This window comes from Clupea harengus, chromosome 26 (assembly GCF_900700415.2).
Source record: "Clupea harengus chromosome 26, Ch_v2.0.2, whole genome shotgun sequence".
Lineage (NCBI taxonomy): Eukaryota > Metazoa > Chordata > Actinopteri > Clupeiformes > Clupeidae > Clupea > Clupea harengus.
In genome coordinates this window covers 4,858,742-4,881,382 of record NC_045177.1, presented here as the reverse complement: position 1 = coordinate 4,881,382, position 22,641 = coordinate 4,858,742, and the positions used below count along the sequence as shown (strand labels likewise).

Here is a 22,641-nt window from a genome sequence, read left to right as displayed (position 1 = left end):
GGTGGGATGAGTTGGAGAGCAGTCAAGTGTTACCGGGTCGGATTTCTGTGTGTCTTGAGCAGACTTGGGGAGGGGTCATGGGATTAATCGCTATTCCTGAGATTTTGCACCTTCATTTATGAGGCTACGTCTGTGCTCTGACTGGATGAGGCCGAGCGTTGGTGTTGAATGTGATTCGGAGTGTCTGTGTGACCTCAAACGCTGGGTTCCCCCCGTGACATTGGAGCCAACACCCCAATGTGGTAGTTCAGATCCCCCGGTGTGGTGGACCTGTACTGACCCTGATGAAATTGCAGTGTAAAACCTCAGGTATTAAAAAGTTGGAACTCATTGGTAGCTCACAATTTATATTATGGTTTATGTCTTAAGGTTAAAAGCTTTTGGCTGCCAAATGGAGATTTTAGATGGAAATGTCCGGGTGACAACTCAGATTGAATTTTACGGCTAACCTGGTGTTGTTAATTCTTAGGAAACCACAATTGCACTTTGTGTCAGAATGGACCATTTAAAGAAGCCCCTGGCCATCCATTTAACAATATGTGAGAACTCTGAGGACCACTTTAACATCCCCCCTAGCTACATACTGTACACTTTTATGTTTGCCTGAGTCTCGAGTCTGAGTCATTCAACTGCAAATGTAGACAACCGTGAAGAAAGAAAATAAAGAGGCAAAATCATTATTGTTTTATATGTGAATTTATGAGTTTATTGAAAAAAAAAGAGTGATTTCAAACTGTACGAAAATGCCTTTCTGGTAACATGTGAAAGTACAGAGTCTGGAAACGATAATCAAAAATACATATACAGTATACAGTAAGCTGCCTTAAAGGGAAGAACAAATTCTTCACATTGTTTGGGGAGAATAGCACCTAAATGCATATAAGACAACAGACAAACACCAAACACATGTTTAGTCCAAGATGACGTTCTGCTTCAATTCAATTTTCTACACAATTAGTGGAATGTTCTGTGTGCTTTGATCTACTTGGTTAACAATTAACATTGTCAAAACATTTAGAGTCTGCAAATTCTTCCATCAATTAACAGTCAAATACTCTTTTCCATAATGTACTTATGAGGGACAAGGCAGGAAGGCACTTAAAACGGTGTTTCCATGCTTGCATTTTAACTGCCAACTTGATTGGTCAAGCCACCTCAGAACCTCACATTTTCCTGGATACTACACTGAATACAAAATGGCAGCCAGGCTATTAGATGCCTCAGGTTCTGTGAATTGTTTTATTTTCTTAGAGTCCGCAGTGAAATATTTGACTTCACATTACATTAACACAGCCTCCTCAACCCTGACCCAAATTCCCCTCTTTTTTATACAAGTATGCGGAGTGAGGTCTACACCTTTGGTGCTCTGGGTTTGCCGTCTCCAGAAGGCCAGTTGTTTTAATGGGACTTCGGTTTTTACAATGAAGCACAACACACAAGCCAAAACACACGCACACACACACAGCAACTGAGAAGTACAATAGACACACACATCAGTCAAGTGCTTATTGGAGTGGCTTGATTGGAAGCAGATGTAGAGCGTATGTCTTAAACAGTATTATTCCCTGATTTTGCTCGGAGGTATTGTATCCACACATAATATTTTTACTTTGTAAATCCAAAGGGAGTGGGAGGAGGGGGGTGCGTGGAGGTGGGGGAGCACTGTAGCTGTGTTTTGTGACATGGCCATGGCTTCGGTGGAATTATCATTTAATTCAGCCATTACAACTAGGACCTGTTTGCCCAGAATTCATACAGCATGTTTGGTCTGCTTTGAGTTTTCAGGTCGTTAGCCCCCTTCCGAGTCTAATAAGGGATCGCTGGTTGAAGTGAAGTTTCTCTCTTGTGAGAGAAACCAATCAAACCAGTAAAGCATGGCAACCAACTTTTATGTTTCTACAGTTTCTAGATTCCATGTGAAGGTCTGGTATGGAGGATAGTACAGAGAAAAGGTTGTTTTCCAATTTAGCTAACCTGAATCTGGGTGTATAATTTTGTATTTTGAGACAATATAATATTTTGCTAAAAGTAACTGACAAAGAGAAATAGCTCAGTGTAATTTTATAATACTGTGGTATGAAAATGTCTAATATGCCTTCATAGTGTGCTGTCATTTCTTTAAAAGTTCTCATTCAGATATATACAACAAAAGAAAAAAATACAAAAATAATTAGATTATTGACACTTAAAAGGCTCAAGGTGAAGAGAACGCAACAAGGACATCAAGACCACAATTCCTAAACACGACTTTAAACCGCTGCCCCAAATTAAAAAATTAAAAAAGGCCTATTGCATTACACTGACAAGTGTAAGCTTGCTGCGGAAGTACCTCGACAGCTTACGTACTTTCTCCGCTAGTGAGAAGCCTTGTTGTTGAGCACTTGAACATTCATCTGACGTTTTCATATCAACTGCCTATCTTCGCCTCATCACAATCACAGTTTGACAGTCGGTGGGTCTCTTTAACATGTCGGTGTAACCTTATCTTGTAGAAACACAGAGGCTTGAGGCGTCTCTGATTGCAGAGACAGAAGGACATCCATTTTATTCAGCACGCGCCTTTTCAACGGCATTGTTGCTGGCCTACGCTTTTATGACCAAGTTTCTGCTCAAATATAATTGATTTCCCAAGTAGCAAACACATGCCAGTTGGCTAGTGGTCTGCGGAAGGGCTTTTGGTGTGGCCCGATGTCATAAATTACGTTCTATTGTAACAGTAATAACTTGGCACACCATGAAATCACATTAATCTGCCCTGTTGTAATATTGATCATATCAACTTGCCGACACGACAAATCAGAGCTGGAAAGTCCTCCCCATTTGTAAGCACACACTAAGCGGAAACAACTCGTGCCAAACCACTACATCCGGGCCACCAGCTCCGTCTCGCCATCAGTCTTGAGCAGTTTAAGCCTATACGACAGGTAACGTCTAATCTCCCGCAACACTCCACGAGTCGACAATGGCCTCTTAACTTTACTGTGATTTACATTTAAATTGTAATATACTTGTCTCTTCTGCACGCAGGCACACGTGCATTCACTCACACACCCACCCACCCATACTTATACTTCTCTTAAAACATTCAAACGCCCACATTCACTCAGATATAACATCAGATTTTAAACATATGTGATTACTCTCCATTGCTAACATACACGAAGAGAGAGACAGAGGTGACTTGCTTGAAGAGTGAATCTGGCGAGAGTGAAGTGCTGTTTGTGCAAGAGATCCAGAGAGAAGGAGAGCAGTGCGTGTGTTCCATTTTCCTTAGAAGGTCCGGCTGCAGAAACTTTAATTTGAACGTTTTCTTGACTTCTTAATCCTGAAACAGAACAGACGGGAAGATATGAATAAGTAAATCAATACCATACGAGGAATATTAAAGCCGAAAACAACCCTGTAAAACTGGAATACATCATTATATTACCAGAAACTGAAGATCTATTACGTATTACTGAGTCACAAATAGCCTGATCAAATTTGAAGTGGAGTTTTAAAATACAATTTGATGTCATGGTGCATTAATTCAGAAAAAATGCCCTCACATCACAACAAATGTTGAAAAATGTAATTAAACCAATGTTATCTCAAACGTATATGTATTATGGCATGTTTCAGAGGCATGTTAGTTACTGTATATTCTTGCATGCTCTTTTACATCCCATTCTAGTCACAACATGAATTGTTCATTGCTCAGCCCTCCCTCACATGTTACTTGCTGTGGCCATACACCACATGGGTGGCGTACAGGGAGCGTCTTGTTTATTTCCACATACTTAGTCTGGTGTGTATATTTTTTCACTACTACTTTGTGTGGCAGCAGACGCATGGCAGATACAGATAATGATGAACAGACCCAACATGAATTTTTACAAGCAGTATTTACACTTTAACAGCCCCCACTTACTTAAGCTGCTTACCCAGGCACTCAAAGCGACGTGTTTATGACTTACAGTCTGCTGTCCAGTAAAGAAGCACCCCGGTGCGTTACTGTTTAACCACAACTTTATGGCCAATCTAAATAATCTTCTTAAACCAGGCTTTTAAGAGGAATGAATTCCTCGGAATAAAATTCCCAGAAATGACCCGGTCTCACCCCACTTTCACTTTATATTCTGTCCTGCTCTTTTGTCTGATACAGTTTGAGAGCCTCGGAAAAGGAATGCCTAATCAATCCATACCAGCGATGAAGTCAGCTATTCAAAATCTAATTTCTGCCTCACTGAAACAATCAAAATCCTTACTTGATCCATCACGCTGCGACTCAAACAGGGTGATTAACATGCTTCTGCTAAATTGTTCGTCTGAGTGCGAAACACGATTTGAGATCTGTGTTTCGCTGTCACGGCAGACTGTATGGAATCCAGCACGCAGCGTTTGCTGTGGTTCGGCTGTTTATATAAGCAAACACTACCGCACCGTGTCCAGTCCCAACTGAATAAGCTAGCAATGAACTGTACTGAACAGGGGACAGCAAAACGGTCGTTTTAATTAAAGAAAACAAACGGAATATAATACAAACTATGGAATTCTCAGAGATACAGTATACACTGCACATTTGATGCAGAGATAAACGGATATTGATTTGACTCAGTTCCAGCGCACATCATAGCATTTTCTTTCTGTAGAGGGGATGCTTTTTGCTTTTTGAGAAGAGAAACAAGGAACTTGAAATACCAATGCAAATCATTATAGCCTGTTTTAATGTGTCCAAAATAGCAAAGTTCTGTCTTGCAAAATATATTGAATCTCGTACCTACTTGTCAACTGACAAACCACAAACAGAGATTTATTTAATAGAAAAAAATCTCTGAATTATTCACATGAAAACAGGGTCGTATTTCATTCCTTGTTTCTCTGTTACCTGTCTCTTTTCTTACTTGTCGAAATGGGGAAGGATTTTTCGCTTTTCTCCTTACTTGTTAATGGCATTCCTCAGATACTGCTGGAGCCATTTGGTCTTGGGGTTGATGCAGACCTCACGGTCGCTGTTCTTGAGCTTGGCACTGAGGACGAAAGAGAGAGAGGGTGAGTGATTGAGGGAAAGATGGAGATAGAGAGATTGAGAGAACATTCATGTGATTCCTAGAAAAATGAGGGAGCGTTTTTTCCCCCCCCATATCCCCCCCACTCAGACATGGCCTTATCAGATGATGTGCATTGTTTCAGCCTGGTGTTCATTTCATGTTTCATAATGCCATGTCCACACTCCAAAGCCTGCATTTGCAAAGCTATTTTAATTTGATTTATATTAAGGAAGCTCGGTTGGAGGGAAATCCATATCATGCACTATATATTCGTCACATTCCTCTTAAAAACTCTCATGACTTCATTTAGTGAGGTCTGTTTCTGTAAATGATTAAAAAAAAAAACATTGACAAAGTAGTGAATTCATAGTTCTATATTAAAATGCAGAGCTTCATGTGTGTAAGATAAGAGTATGACCTTCTCCTTGTTCTGTTGTTAGATGTGGGATGCTGGGTCATTTCTTTCAGGTTTGGCGCACGGAAGAGAGGCATGTTTCTCTAGCTGTATAACAACATAACTAATCAGCCCCATAACTCACGGAGCATTAGCCCTCATCAGAGTTTGGCCTGAGGGATCGCCTCGGCTGGCAGCCACCCACCTGACCTGCTGGTCACCTGTAAGCATGGGCCAACACCAAGTAGTCTATGCCTCTTCTAACCTCGCACCAAACGGGCCCCTGTTTTTTTTAGCATAAGGGACTCACAGGGGGTTGGCTGCCACCCCAGGAGTGTAAAATGAAACACATCCATTTCTCTCCAGAGGCAAATGACATGCTCCCTGCTCCTCCCTCCTCTTCTTTCATTCGGCCGGAGCCTCTTCCATCAACCAAATGGTCTCGAGATGAAAGGACCCCAACCAAGGGGGCAATCAGACCCTTATCCAGCAAAATCAGCCCATAAATCTCTAAGTTAAATAAAAATCGTAAGCGGATCTTTTGTTTGCATGTGGGTTTTTCTCTCTTTGCTTATTTTCTTTGTTGAGTAGCAAGGGGATGCTCTCTATTTTTTCAGCTTATTTGAACAGCTAATCTGATTGGGGATTTGGAGGATTTTTCTCCTCCCCGGCTAAGTTAATGTTTTGTTTTGATGTGTTCACAACCCCGACCCAAACCCCCTATCTCCACCCCGTCTCTCCGACACCCCTTTCTCCCGTTCCATCCGTCTCGCCCCCAAACATCAGTGTAATTGGTTCGGCTGGTGGGGTGGTTGAGGCCTGGGTGGTAGCCAGCAGGTAGTAATTAGTTCACGGGTAAATGCAAACGGAGAGACAGCGCCTTTCGACAGGAAAGGGGTCAGTTTGTTTGGGTGGTGGAGGTGACGGAGTAGGGTGTGGGAATGAGAATGGTGGGGGGGGGTGGTGGTGGTGGAGGAGGGGGTGTAGTGTTGCTGCTGCTGCTGGCCATCTTTCATCTGACCCAAGGAGAGATATCACAGTTGGGGTGAGAGAGGGAGGCTGGGGGGTCCCGGGCTCCTGCTGTTCCTGGAGGGCTTTTCTCTCTCTCTTTTTTTTCAAAGGGGAGAGGGAATTTGGCCCGTCTTGCCAACTTGGCAGCGGCTGACCTTGTGTCTTGCTGTAACCCCCGGCAAGGGTTTGGGTTTATAATTGGCTTCTTGACCCCCCCCCTGACCCTCTTTCTCTGACTTTCACAGCTCTGTTTCAGAACCGGGGCACAAATGGCCCGTCTAATGCCTTCCAGACGGCCAGGGCCGTGCCACATGTGGTTTGATAAGATGAGGAAAGGTGGAAAGGACCCCTGAAATCTACAGGTAATCGCTGTGACCTCTGGGCACTTTAGAGTTTCCTACAGAAAACAAAACAAGTTCTTTCTTTCTTTTCTCCTCCAGTTCTCTCTCTTTCTTTTCTCCTCAAGTTCTCTCTTTCTTTTTTATCCCTCTGTATTTTCCCATGCCTTTCTTTTTCTTTCCTCCCTTCTTTCTCTATTTATATCCTATCTTCCTCCCCCTAATCAGTTCTTGTTTTTTGCACAGGTGTCCATTTTGTTTGTTTGCTTGAGTGCAATCCATCACATCCATCTGCTTGGCCAAGAGTCTCAGACACACGGCATCAGCTCCCCTCAGCCTCTTATCCGACCAATCCCTTCCCTCCACCCGAGCAGGCAAACAGGTACAATGCCTCCAACACCCTCCAGACACATTTAATCTCGCCCATATCAGCTGTCCTCAGGGAGGTTCACACCACGCAATCTTAACACACATCCCCATGACGTAGAGATCTAATCCTGGCTAAATGAGGAGTGATTGTGAGTGCAGATGTGCAGGGGAGTAGTGGGGTGTAGTGGGGGGTGCAGGTATAGGAAAGGGGGTGTCTCCGCACTCACATGACTTGGAAGGGGCAGTTGGGCGTGTGGAGGAACTTGATCTCGCGGATGCTGCGCTGGGGCACGGTGTTCAGCGTGGAACGGCACCAGCAGCGCTCCACCAGACTGATGGGCTTGGCTGAGAGAGAGAAAAGAGAGGGAGAGAGAGAGAGGGAGGAAGAGAAAGGGAGAGAGAGAGAGGGAGGGAGAGGGAGATGGAATAGAAGAGAGAGAGAGAGAGAGAGTAAGATAGAGAGGGAGATGGGAGTTAGTGTGATACCAAGGGAAAGATTATATTAGAGGGGTAGAGAGGGTGGGGAATAGAGGGAGTGAGAGAAGGGATGATTAGGAGCAGGGGGAGGGAAGGAGGCAGAGGGTGAAAGGGTGAGAAGGAAAGATTGAGACAGAGGAGGGAAAATAACAAAAAATGTGAATATAAATTCCAAAGTAACTTTCTGATGCACTGTATACAACGAATGCATTATGAGCATGAGTATATCACTTTATCCATTTGGCAATAAATAATAACAGAAAATCTTAACATATAATAACATTTGCACAATTCAGATGATATATTAAATATGTAGTGAGAGAGTTGCATTGGGAAAGTTGAGTTAATTTTGTTGCATTGGGAAAGTTGAGTTAATTTTGTTGCGTTTCTCATGAAATGCAGAGAGATAATTAAAATGAGATTAGCCTTTTCATCACATCCCGCTTACACTGCCCTTTTTCACTCCCAACGTCACTCTCAATACAACCTTTCTTTCCTGAAGGACACTCAGAGTAAGCTGCATCAGGCTTTTCCTATCTCGCTCCCTTCCTCCCTAAAAAGCATCCTCTCAAGTTGCAAGCTCGGACTGACGCTTTGCTTGAAGCGGCTGAAGCACATTCTTTCGTTAGAAAGCGCACGTTGTCCCGGTGGCCTCCTCTGACAGCTTCATTTAATATAAAGCATGTAGTGGTGTGTCAGTGATGAACCACATTTGCCCAATTTGGTTTTTTTCGTCTAACAGTCAATTTTTTTTATCTACATGACACCCAAGCCAATGGCAGTCACAAACCCCAGCTCCTGTGTAAATGCTCAATTGAAACATCATCTGCTACTACAGTAACACAAAAAAAAGTGGTTTCAATCACACACTATCTAAACAGTCTCTTGTCTCTAAACAGATAATCCTATCCACAGCCAGTTAGAGCCTTGTTAGAATTATCGAAGTGCTTAAGGAAGTGCATCTCTGGCATTTTAATCAGCTGTTTTTATCACATAATCTGCCACCATTAACATGTAAAAGCCCAGATGAGCTGGGCTCCAGGAGAGAAGTCTGCCAAAAGTGAACATCACGCCTCCTTTGTCTCTCCCCAACCAATTAGAAGCTAATTGAAAGAGAGTGAGACCCGAGAGGTAATGGCCACACATTAAAAGGACAATGGGGAACACTTGGCGACTGAAACAACACGAGCTTTCGCATAACACAACGAACTCTTTTGGCCCGGCGCGACACCTCCCGTAGGCTTAAGGCTTAAGAGTTGCTAGAATTGGTTGGACCAAATGTCAAACTGGCAAGCATGTGGTGACACGTCCAGTGGTTTTTATTCATCAGTAAAAAAAATGAGATGACATGATGAATGAAATGGTATGCTCACACAACTTTAAATCCCAGAAGCAGTTATAAATGTATTATAATTGCATGGAGACCTGTTCTGTTATTGAAAAGTTGTAAAGGGCTGAATGGAAGTGGTAAACCAAATTCAAATCTCTCATGTAATTAAATAGCATAAAGCACACACAAGCAGCACATCTGTAGTTCTAGACACTGGATGTGTGTATAGAGGCACCATCACAGAACTACAGATTAAAAACCAAGCCACAGCCATCCACAACACCCAATTATATATAAACAATAAACACCAACTAGACAAGCTTCCCAAGATGCCATTAGTGCACAACATGGCATTTCACACATCTGCAGCTGCACTGGAAGACAGCCATCACAATTTACATGTTTTACTAAATTTACAAGAGAGAGCACAACCTCTGACCTGATACTTCCCAAAGCAAAGGAAAACCCACGTATGATTTCCTTTCAAATTCAATGACACAGAGCAGAGAGAGAGAGAGAGAGAGAGAGAGAGAGCCAGCCACATCCGCGGGGATGCACCGGACCTGATCACCCCCGCCAACACTACATCAAAAGACTTTTAAAAATCCCCGAGAGAGGCAGACTTACCGGCAGAGCTTGATGTGTGCAGAGCTATGGTAAGCAGGGCGACCATCGCCAGAAGTTTGAGATCCATGATGAGTCCAAGAGTGTGAGAGTGTGTGTGTGTGAGAGAGAGAGTGTATGTGCGCGGGTGCGTATGCTCCTCCGGTGTCCGAGAGAGAGAGAGAGAGAGAGAGAGAGAGAGAGAGAGAGGCTGGAAGGTTGTGTGTTGCTCGCGGATAGATTCCTGGGCACACTGAGGCGTGTTGGACCTCTGCAGAGTGTTAAATGGGTTAGGAGAGCTGCTGGCGGGGAGCGAGGAAAGGAGGAGGAGGAGGAGGAAAGGGGAGGAGGAGGGGAGGGAGGGGGGAGGAGGGAGGGAGGGGAGGACCCTGAGCAGCCAGAATGCACTTTCTCACTCTTTCACTCCCGCTTTCTCTCTCTCTCTCTCTCTTTTTCCCTCTCTCTCTCTCCCTTTCCCCTTCTCTCTTTTCCCCTCTGTCTCACTTTCTTTTTTTATCTCCCTGTCTTGCGCTCTCTATTTCCCTCCCCATCTGTCTCTCTTTCCTCCCATTCTTCTCTCCTGTTCTCCGCACAAACTCGCCTCACTCTCTCTGGTTTCTCCTCTCTGTTCGACTCTCTCTCTCTTTCTCTCTCTCTCTCTCTCTCTCTCTCTCTCTCTCCCTCTCTCTCCTCACTCTCTCTGGTTTCTCCTCTCTGTTCGACTCTCTCTCTCTCTCTCTCTCTGTCCATCCCTCAGCATTGTCCCTCTGCCTCTCTGCGTAACCTCATCTGTTCTCTGTCTCTCCTGTCCTCTGTCCCCCCCTCTCGTCTTTTCACCGCAGCCCCACCAGACCATCACTCCTGCTGTTCAGCTCAATACTGTTGTGCTTCAGCCAAACGACTTGTTATTGTTTATCCGCTCTGTTGTGGTCTGTTGACTTTCAATTATCTGCCACTGCTTTCTATCTTCCTGTCCCCCCCTCTCTTCTCCCCCGGGTCTCCTCTCTCTCTCTCTCTCTCTCTCTCTCTCTCCCTCTCTTTCTCCCTCTCTCTCTCTCTCTTTCTGCCTCTCTCCCAATCTTTCTCCCTCTCTCCCTCTCTCTCTCTCTCTCCCTCTCTTTCTCCCTCTCCCTTTCTCTCTTTCTCCCTCTCTCCCTCTCTCTCTCCCTCTCTTTCTCCCTTTCTCCCTCTCTTTCTCTCTCTCTCTCCCTCTCTCTCTCTCTCTCTCTCTTTCTCCCTCTCTCGGTGCAAGAGCAGATGTACTCGTCTTTTCTTCTTTCGCCGAGCTTATCCCTCCATCCCCTGTCGCCTTCCCTCCCTCTTCCCGTCTTCCGATCTAATTGCCCATCACGGCACAAAAGCTTCAGATTCTCCCTGTCACGTAGCTAATGCACAGACCTCGTTCCCTGCAGAGAGTGCTGGTAGTGATGGAGAATGCTGTGTACTGTACAGCTGATGTTCTCAAGGCAAACTTCATCTCATCTCCCTCCCACTAGCTATACATGTCTATAGATCTCTCTAATGAAATAAGCAACATTTCAAACAGGTGAGGGAATTGGACCGACCTATAGGGAGAAGATCTTTGTTCTTTTCTCCGTGCTTTCCCAAACAATAAGCCGTCCTCTTTGACACCAGAACTTTTCCGCGAGTACGTCCAATTTAATCTGGCACCGAGATGGGACTGGTAAGGAGGAACCTTCTGAGACATTTAACAGAACACAGATGTTTGATTTTTTAGAGTACATTTATGTTTGGTTTTTTTTCTCTCCAAGAACCAAACAGAGAAATGAAACCGAGAAAGAATGAGAGAGAGAGAGAGAGAGAGAGAGAGAGAGAGAGAGAGAGAGAGAGAGAGAGAGGGAGAGAGGGGAGGAAAAGATAGAGAAGCACTTATCCAGAATGTTACAGAAGCAGGCAGCCAGAGTGGAAGACAAATGGAAAGAAGTTGAGAGTGTGAGAGTGTGACCGTGAAAGAGAGAGACACACTCAATTTCAGATTGAAAAAGTAAGTAAGGGAGTAAGACATAAAGTAAAAGAGACAGACACACAGACATACACACAGGCAGACAGACAGACAGACAGACAGGCAGACAGACAGACAGGCAGACAGACAGACAGGCAGGCAGACAGAGGTGACTATAAAACAGCGGTGAGTAGCCCCACTGCTAGTGTCTCCAGTATGTTGGGGAGCCTCAGCTGTGCTGTGGGTTAACAAGCACTGCACCACACTGCCCCTGTGGCTGAGTGAGCTGGAAGAACACACGACTCTTTAGCAGCCCATAAAGCGCCAACGAGCCTGATCCCCATCAACTGCAGAATCACACGCAGCAAGGCAATTGAGCCACGGTGTTAAAACTTATGAGAGGTGGAGATAAGAGGAGCCCGGAGAGTTCCATCATTTTAGGGGGTGACGGCTATAACTATTTCTACAAACGTATGAACAGTTTCATTTATATGAGAGAAACGGAATGTTTCGTGTGGTGGGTACTTTCCGTGAGTGTTTTACCTATTTTAAAACATTTGTTTTTTTAGTTTGCCGCTTTTTAGGATCCATCATTACACAAGTTTCGGTTTGCGGCTCTCTATGACACATCATTACACAAGCTCACTGAGTCCCAATTAACTTTTTTGGGGAGGCTGCTTTCAATCTGACACACACACACACACACACACACATGTTTTGGTCAACAGGTTTGGTGTCGTTCTGTGGTCTGGAATAGGACTTAACATCGTCGGGTCAGACATCAGTGTCGATGCAGTAAATCTGACCGAGGTCCTCCCCAGACTCATGTCTTTAGGGTTAGTTTGGAGGGGGAGGAGGAGGAGGAGGAGGAGGGGTGTGGGGTGATGGAGTGGACTTGTTGCTGAAAGTCCTTTTCTGCGGTACTCTTGACCTGGGTGACAACGCTGCCACTCATATCCCCCATAAGGCTGCAGGGCAGCGTTTCATGTCACGGTATTAGGTTTCAGCCAGACCTCTCTTGCACCCCTTTGTTCTCCAGTGTGCCTGGAATGGACAGGCCTATGAACTGAGGCTGTGCGGGTGAGCTTAATTGGCCCTGTTGTCCCGTATGGGTTCTCCACAACCCACAAAGACACATTTCCTGACATTACACAGGATTTTCTCAAAGTTGTAAAAGAAAATAAACAGAATAAAAACATACCGACTTGGTTGAACCGCAGACACGCGAAGGCCCTGAAATGTTACGAAACATTTGAAATGAAATGGGGCACATTGAAACCATCAGATAACCAGATCTTATTATTATTTTCAGATCAATTAAAGTGAAAAGACACTGAAAATCGGATCAGTAAAAATATTTTCAACCATTTAAATCTATTATTTTATTAGTAGAGGGTAATCAAAGTTATAGCACATATTTCTGTGTGTTAACCCCCAGACTTTCAACGTAGCAGTTTGAATTTTTAGTATACTCAGTCAGGGTGAAGAACAATTCACTGCTACAAGAATTTGTTTTAACTATATAAACAAAACAAAACAAAACAAAGTTGTTCCGAACCTCACGTGTCAGGGTCAGGCCAGAGGTTCTCGTCGCTGTCGCCAGGACCCAGTCAACGATTTCACCAGCCGCTCTTTGGGGAGAGGACCCCTGTGAAGCCTTCTCCAGTCCTATCCTGTCCGTCAGCCACGGTCCCATCAAACGCCTCTGGAGGACTGGTTTCCTACTTACCTCACCACACTACACACAGGAACCACCTATACTTGTTAGTCTTTAGACTTTGAAGAATTCATGCCAGTGCTGTTGATTTTGAACTAAACTGTTGAACTAAACATATAATACTTTACGTTTTTTACTTCAAAAATGTGGTTGGTTTGGGCCACACTGAAGTCAGTTATCTGTCTTCATCCAAAAAGGCTCTAATCTGTGGTTTGTGCAAAAACAATTAACATTTTTTAATCCCTGAATTTAGCAGAGAATGATTATTTTACCCAAATTCATGTTCTGTTTTGTAGTGTCTGGATGTGAGTCAAAATGAATAACCCACTATTTGTTTAAACCGGAATTTTCCACAATGGTCTGTTTCCGTGAGTAAAGTCTGCGGTAATTTCCATACATTTAAGTGGAAAAACATTGTATACCCTTTCTTTTATCTCATGGAATGTAATTCTAATTTCTCTTTTCTTCAGCCTAAGGTGATGACAGACTGGTTATTTTACCATCCCCACAACCAACAGACAGAAGCAGGCTTATTTATCCAACGTCATAATTAACGCTAAATGCAAATACATCACGACGACTCCCCCTTTCCACAGCAAATCATTAGCACAGGAATAAAATCACAAATGGACTTGGAACAATAAACATCTGCAAGTGGGCGACATTTTGAAGTGGAAACGTGCAATCATGGGGCACAATGTTCCAATTATAACCTCATCCATATGCATATCTAACGAGCAGGTGTGTCGTACCACTCTACCCTAACCACACAATCTACCCCCCCCCCCCCCATTAGCTCCCATTTATTATCCTCCGCTTTTAGACTTTTTTGTTTCTTAACACAGGTCTCTGGTTGATTGTGTTAACCTTGTGCCTTTGTGTCTGTGGGACCGGGACAGACGGTTTTATTATTGTGTGCCGGTCGCGAGGACATTTCGAAGGGATGAAAGGCTTCCCTCTGCTGGTCCCAGTTGTGTTTGAGCAAATAAAGAGTACAATCACTGGACGAGTGTGCATAATACGGCATAACAAACATGAAACCCAGCCCTGCTTTTAGGGCGACCCGCGGAGTGATGCTGTGGCTCGAGCCTGACATGGCTATTCGCACAGGGCCCAAGAAATCAAATAAACAGGCTACCACATGCCACTGCTCCTTTCCCCCAGGGGACTAGAGAGAGAGAGAGAGAGAGAGAGAGGGGAAAAAATACAGTTTTTCTATGTTTATCTACATTAAGGAGTGCTCAAGAAAATATTGGATTTTTCTAAATATGGACGTGGAGATAAAAATATTGAGGTGATTTAAGTGCTCAAGGCTTTAAATCAACATCGTCCACGTCTCCGCAGCAGATGATGAAGTAAGAGAACGTCTCGAACGAAGGGTCCCTTCAGAAACAGGCCTCTTTATCAAAGGGGGCTTTGGCAGTTAGGGTCACCCCTCTGCCCCCCACTTATTTTTATTGGTGTGAAGGTTATCAGTTTAACACAAGGGTCCTTCTCAGATCCAAACCGCGGGTATAAAAGACCCCCCGTGGACTACGGCAAGCCTCTGTAGTGACAGCCCCCCACATCAGTGGATTTCAGGGTCGCCTGATTTTACCCCTCATCTTACTCCCATTGACCAATTAAGCCCTTTGCCAAACACTGCGGTTTCAGGGAAACCCCTATATGTGCAATCACCATTAAGTCATCATCAATTGTGTGTTTTAAGGTGGTATTGAGGGTCAGATTTAGGTCTTAATAATCTCTATGTTGACTCTGCAACCTATACGTGAGGATTTAAAATCCTCCCTTTTCACGCTAAAACCCATACTGAAGTATATTATCTGGCAGTTTAGCCGGTAGATTTCACATTCTCGGCAAGTCCTCGGGCCTGTGTGAGTGAAAGGCGCGCTCAACGACGACCAAATAAAGTTTACTCTCCTCCATTGTGTCCCTGGCAGCCTGGCAGATCCCCAATAAATAGTCAATGGATGCCTCGTCAAACAAAGGCGAATATAGGCACTGCCTTTTTTACCCCGAGACGTCGCCAACAACTATATTCAGACCTCCTCGAATGCAGCTGGGTATTTGTCGAGAGCATAGTTTGCGTCGAGGGTTGTCACCATGGTCCCCCCCCCCAGGTCCTCGGCTGAGGTGGTTGGGTAGAGCGGTGGTTGGCGGGAGAGGGGGGGGTAGGGGGTCTCATTGCTCCATCATACCTAGTATGAGGGCCTCTTGGAGGGGGATAGTCTCTCTCACGGGCCCCTTCTGTACCAGGCCATGGGGCGGTGGGGTAAAAGGGGACGCACGGCGGGCGCCTCTGATGGCATGCCAGATGAGGGCCTCCCCAGACCAGGCACGTTCGTCTACCCCCGAAGGCAGTTCACGTGGGATTTACCCCTGGACGAGGGGTGCCGGAGGGGGCCGTGTGGCAAAGGCCTGACCCCATGTGTGGGAGGAGGCGCAGGCTGAGTGGAGCAGGGTGGAGGAGGTGAGCGGAGGTCGAGACCGATCTGCGTGAGTGACACAGAGTGATGATGGCGTGGGGAGGTGGAGGGGGTGCCTGGAGGGGACGGATCCGAGACCTCCTCCATGACATCACTTCTAGCTCCTCTCTCACCCAAAAACAACAAATCACCAGAACTCGCTCTGTGCTTTTTTACCCGCCCCCCCCCCCCCCAGTAACAGGAGTTGAAATGTTTTTCATTTAAATTGACAGGTTTGATTTTGCACTAATGATTCTTGTTGGAGGGATCGTTGCGAGCCAAGAATACTCTGAGAGAACTCCGTCGAAATAATTGTGGTTTCTCACATAGGATGTCCTCCGTGACAAAATTCATCCAAAATAAACATCTGGGACAGGATTTATTTGGGTTTGGGGCTAGCCAATTAACATAACCATCAGGCAAACACCTGTAATCCCTGGAATAGAGAGGAAATATGTCTTTACGTGTGTGTGTGTGTGTGTGTGTGTGTGTGTCTGTCTGTGTGTGTCTGTGTGTGTCTTTGTGTGTGTAATCCCTGGAATAAAGAGGAAATGTCCCTACATGTGCCTGTGAGAGATCTAGCGTTAAGCAAATGTTTGATTTGTGAATGTTTCTTTGGGGTCCATATTAGGAATTGGTCTGTGGCTGTGTGTGAGACTGGTAGTACAAAATGTTACCAAGCGTCAGGTCTTGGCCTTTGTACTGGGACATCTGCTGTATTTTATAACGTGAAGCACACGCAGCTCAAATAGCATCCTCTTAATTAATCTTCATTATTTCCAAGCCGAGAAAGAACTTACATCTCTCTCCGGTCCGTGGGACAAGGCGGTGCCGCCCTGTGTCAAAGATGAGAGGGGTACCATGTCCAGATTTTAGGGGGTCACGACCCCTCCTGAGAGGACATACAAGCACACCCCCCCCCCACTCCCCACCTCCCCAGCTACTAACCAAACCAGACACCACTGACCTCCGTCATTGATGACTTCCTCCCCCCCTCCCTCCCTCCCTCCATTTTTCCCTCCCTCTTTTCATCTCTTCTTCTGTCTCCCTCTCTCCATCCCCCCCTCCCCCTCTATTCTTCTCGCATCCTCTTCTCCTCTCATCCCCTGCACTTGTAGTGAGGCAGTGGAGGCTTTTATCAAAGCTGAGGTGGTCCCCCCCCCGCCCCCTCCTTTCAGTGAAAGAATGAAGCATTGCACAAGGAGCACACACTGAACATTAAAAAAGCACATTGACGCGATATGATCTCAGCGAACCGTTGCTATGCCGCCGTGCCGGCAACTCCAAATTGGAAACAGACGACGGCAACTCATCAGCGAGCCGGACGACTAATGGCAGTGCTTTGAGGCTCTCCGCTCTCACCATCAACCTCTAGCCGATAAACCCTCTCATGTACGTGGTCTGGCTTTGCCCCCCCCCCCCCCCCTTCCCCTACACACACCCTGATAAGTTTTATCTCAAAGGTAATAACCTCTCATGTTGTGTGATAGAGGGCTCTGTAAGTGAGAGATGATTTTTCCCCGTCTGTGTGCCGTTCGTTGACCTAATCACTCGCAGCTCTGAAAACATGTGGTTGAAGCGTGCAGTACTCTGGCATTGTTGTGTGGAAAAGGCTAAGGGCTGTTAAATGCGGTTGGTTGGGTGTGGGCTTCTTGGTGTTCTTGGCGAGAACTTTGAAACACCTGACCAAAAGTGTTAGGTGAAATAAAAGTCTTTTATGCAGTGCGGCGGTCACTGCCAAAGCCAGGCATTACGAAACGCTTTACAAGAAATTCTATTTGTATTGAGATGTTGCTCAACAGGAGTATCGGTTTCCACGCCGCTTGACAACAGTTATATAGCCAAAGCAGCGGGTACAGCCATTTAAGAGGGGATAACGCTGATGGAAAGCGACGTGTGGCACAGCTGTTGATCTGCAGCCATTTTGGCAGTTATATTTGACCGGGCGCCCGTCCAGCAAAACAAATACGACGAAACTGATGGAAGAGATTCCCTCGATCTCAACGGGAGAGCTTGAATTCCCAAACAAAACGGAGACTAGAGAATACAAGCGTAGCGTAATAACTCATAATAATTACAGATTATACCTGCAGCTTAAGCTCCTGTTTCAGAGGTTAACAGCAAAGTGGCTCTGGCTCACGGCGAGTGCGCTATCTGAGCCGGTCGTGGCTATAATAGGTGTGCGTTCGCTCAAATCGCCTCCTTATTCTCTGTCAGTAATTTGTTACAGAATCCTGCAAACATGACAGCCCACTCCTCACATGAAGGAGGAACTGAAAGAGACGAGAGATTTACTTCCCCTTGAAGTCAATTAAAAATGAATCCCAGATGGGTCCGTACAGTAAATCTTTGCGATAAATATGATGAGTTTAGACACATAGAAGTCTATTTAAAACAACGGAAAAGGAACGGACCCCCCAGCCCCAACATCTCAGTCCTTTACACATACTGAAAATTACTCTGAACATTTTGAACACACGCAGCGAGTAATAGTACTTGTATTACTGGCAGATGTGGGACATGGAAATTCAGCATGAGAGTAGAGACCCGTTTAAGTCCACAGAGATAATTATCTCCGATGGGTTAAACAAGCCTTACGCATTATCAGGGAATGGTCGGGATTCCACTCGAGAAAAGCTTTTGTGTCTCTCTCAGGAACACACTTTCAATATCCATTTAAGAAGGGCCAACCTTCTTGTATTCCTTTGAATGTGAAACCTACCACTTGTCTTAACCATTCTCCCTCACACACACACACACACACAGTCACACACACACACACCCACACACACACACACACACACACACACACACACACACACACACACACACACACATACACACAGACATACACACACATACACACACACGCATACACACATACACACACACATATACAGAAACACTAAAAGGACGGAGAGAGAGAGAGCGAGGGCAGTCAGAGATCAGGGTGGCTGACCCCAGCAGGGTGTGGCTGGGGCCTTTCTCCAGTGGGCAGGGGGTCATGCAGCTGTGGCATTGTCCAGTAGCGGAGCAGAGCGGCCCCTCACACTCGCGCTCCTCTCTCCTCTCTCCTCCGCAGCCATGAATAAAGAAACAGATGGTCGAGTGGACGCCTGAATGGCGGGCAACAATGCAATGCACAACCCCAATAGGGAAGAAGGCTGCCCCGAAAAGAAGCCCAGCAAGATGGCTGAGCTCATTCAAAGACACCGAATCAGCCGATAGTCTGGCCATTTCGGGAAAAAAAAACCCAATCCCACGTCCCATTTGCGGCGCATGGCAAACAAATGCAGGGAACTTTAGATTGTGCTACCTGTGCAGCAACTTATAGAATAGAATAGAATAGAATATATTTATTTGTCATTGCACAAGTACAACGAAATTGAGGTAGCAGCTCTCAGACACAAAAACAATAAAAATATAAATTGAACATATATATATACATATTTACACTATAAAAACACAAGACATATAACACAACAGAGAGACAAATACAGGTCAGTTTTGTGCATTGTTAAGTGCTATGATGGCTCTGGGATAGAAGCTGTTTCTCAGCCTGTCTGTTTTTGCTATGATGGTCCTAAAGCGTCTCCCTGAGGGCAACAGTTCAAATAGGTGGTAACCAGGGTGTGTTGAGTCTCTGAGGATACCTATTGGAGTCATTACATGCGATTTGGAAGCCTAAAGGGGGCCCATTTGAAGTCAATTGAAAGCGTGCGGGAAAATGTCACAGTTGAAGTCTTTCCCATTACCCCCGGCAGGCTGAGGCGTCTTTAGAGGACAGCTGCTCTCGTATCTGGAGGAATCAGCCTCCCCCCGCACCAGATCACACTGTCACACAGAACTTCAGGCGGCAGCAAACCGATCCACTCCCTGAATTACTCCAGGAGGGCATGTTTGAAATCCAACTTTGGGATCCAAAAAAGGCTTTCTCCTTAGGGTTTATAAAACCAATTTTAGAATGTTGGCAGAGAAAAGGCAATTACATGGGAAAGCAGTCGGACTGGATGCGGAGAGATTACAAGGTGTTCTAGAGGACAGGAGACAACATTCATTTTGATTAAGACGATTCTTTTTTTTATTAATATTTAATCCAAAAACAAAACAGTCTGATTTTTAATGCTGCTTAAAACTCCTACGTAAACAACTTTTGGAAAAAGCACAATTTCCCATCAACAAAGAAGTTGTAATTCGCCTTAATCATTCCCCCTTGGGGTGCGCGGATAGAACAGGAATGATTAAGTTTGCCGAAAATAGTGGCCAAGGCTGACCTTGGCTGTGCCCGGTGGTAGAATATTTCCATGACACACTTTCTTTTGGCAAAAATATGGCTCGTGGGACTCTCCTAGTGAACATGGGACACTTATTTCCTGGGACTTATTTTCCATCTCCATTTTGCTTGTTGATTTTTCACAGGTAGGGAAATGTATTAATAAATACAAAATATTATAAATATATATTATATCTTAGTTTTGTTGAGTAACTTGTGAGCAGACCAAGTTGATGGAGAAGCACATGAGGACAAGCACAGCTCACATGGGATTTATTTAGTGTGTGTTATATAATATAGTAATAATATAATAAGAGAGAGACTAATGATTATATATATTCATTAGTCTCTTTGTTATTAGTGCTTTAGTTATGCTGGACAGCCAAACTCTGTACTTTGTGTCTGTATCACACAAAACCTTTTTCTTTTGAAATTCAAGCAGAGAGGCACATCTGAAGCTCAGCCTTCGTCCTTTCAGCCCCCATTGCCATGACACCCAAATCCAAACGTCTACTTCCTGTTGTTCATCACCGCGGAATGCGTATCTCTCTCTCCGATGTTCTCCCATCACTCACAGAGAGAAACCCGGGCATCTGGCGGGACCTGTCAGCCTCCTCATCACGGTAGTCTCCCATCAGTGTGGGACCTCAAAACACACCAGACTTCACAAGCCAAATCTATTTTGGCTTGGTACCTTTTAAAAACCCATAGATTTCAACATGTTCAACATGAGGTGTTATCTCAAATGTAGAAATACAAGATAATGTGTGTAAGCTCTCAGGAATCCATCTTGTGTGCGCTTCAGACTCTCTCCCATTGAGTGTTGGGGTAGTTTGCGTTCACTCCATCAGTGGCTGGCGGGTCCATAGCCAGAGGGGCTGAAGGCAAGGCCCATCCGTCACAGAAGCCGCACAGCAGGGCTTTATAAACGGGCGCAGGCACGGCGGGGGAGGCAGGCGACTGGGAGACAGGCAGTTTGTTTTCCCATCTCAGATTAAGTCAACAGTGTGAGGGAGGTGTTTGCCCACCTGACAGCAGAGGACACCACCATAGAGGGATAGGGTCAGGGGTCGGGGTTTTGGGGGGAGGGAAGGGGGAAGGGCGAGGGTTATTCGCTACCTTCTTACCTGACAGCAGCTCACACTTCAGCATGTCGGGCCCTGATCCGAGGCCTAGTGTTCAAACGTTGTGTACGCACAAAAAAACGTGGCGTTCGCACAAAAACGTTGCGTTCGCACAAAAAACGTTGCGTTCACCATCTGTCAAGCTCACGGTCGAAGGTATAAAGAGTGAAATGAACGTTGGAACTTATGCCAACTTCATGTCTGGTGTATGCACATTTCTAAAGGTTTTAATCTGTTGGCAACACTTACAGGCTACGCAGTACAACTACCTAACATAACACGTTTGTTTACAAGTCTGTAGGCCCACACGTGAAAACTATTATCCGTATCATCTATCATCTGGATCATCCGTATGTCAGCCAGGTTTATAAAGTTCAGAGATGATGTGGACAAGGCTAACATTAAAACGCTTGTTCCAGCCTGATCTGTTTTCGGCCTTGTAAGTAAGACATTGACTGCACACACATAAAGGCACTGTCGGAGGTAGAATTTGACTTTGTAAATCGAAAGCAGTCATCAAATCAACGTACAAGTCATCTGTGATGCAGAAATGTGACTGACTAATATAGTGTCAAGGTGGCCTGGATCTGAAATGATCATTAATCCTAGGGTGACTGGATCTGCGATGGGTGGCTTCTTGGAACACAATTTGACATCGGAATGTTTTGTATTGTTTTGATATTGCTCAACTGCCCATCAAGACACCGTGGCTACCTGGTTTAAGACATGGTTGCTAAATGCCCTCGCCAACTCTCAGACTGACCGAGTATTATTTAGTTCGGCTCTCTGACCCCATTTATAGCCACTGCCCCACTCTACCTCCCCACTGCCACATCTACCCCTCCACTGCCACACTCTACCTCCCCACTGCCACATCTACCCCTCCACTGCCACACTCTACCCCTCCACTGCCCCACTCTACCCCCCCACTGCCCCACTCTACCCCTCCACTGCCACACTGCCCCACTCTACCCCACTGCCACACTCTACCCCTCCACTCTACCCCCCCACTGCCCCACTCTACCCCCCCACTGCCACACTCTACCCCTCCACTCTACCCCTCCACTGCCACACTGCCCCACTCTACCCCCCCACTGCCACACTCTACCCCTCCACTCTACCCCTCCACTGCCCCACTGCCACACTCTACCCCTCCACTGCCCCACTCTACCCCTCCACTGCCACATCTACCCCTCCACTGCCCCACTCTACCCCCCCACTGCCACACTCTGCCCCTCCACTGCCCCACTCTGCCCCTCCACTGCCCCACTGCCACACTCTGCCCCTCCACTGCCACACTCTACCTCCCCACTGCCCCACTCTGCCCCTCCACTGCCACACTCTGCCCCTCCACTGCCCTCCACTGCCCCTCCACTGCCACACTCTACCCCCCCACTGCCCCACTCTACCCCTCCACTACCCCACTCTACCCCTCCACTCTGCCCCTCCACTGCCCCACTCTACCCCTCCACTCTGCCCCTCCACTGCCCCACTCTACCCCTCCACTGCCCCTCCACTGCCACACTCTACCCCCCCCACTGCCACAC

At 45.8% G+C, this 22,641-nt stretch overlaps 1 protein-coding gene across 1 annotated transcript; it reads right to left on the bottom strand.

Moving 5' to 3' along the window:
- Window positions 1-680: 680 nt before the first annotated feature.
- On the bottom strand, window positions 681-9,855 carry cxcl12b (chemokine (C-X-C motif) ligand 12b (stromal cell-derived factor 1)). The gene is made up of 4 exons (XM_012833872.3): window positions 9,577-9,855; window positions 7,370-7,487; window positions 4,923-5,009; window positions 681-3,325 (listed from the first exon to the last, which is right to left on the bottom strand). Exons 1-4 carry the CDS (start codon window positions 9,641-9,643, stop codon window positions 3,295-3,297), a joined length of 303 nt encoding a protein of 100 aa, XP_012689326.1. The 5' UTR covers window positions 9,644-9,855; the 3' UTR covers window positions 681-3,294.
- Window positions 9,856-22,641: the final 12,786 nt, after the last annotated feature.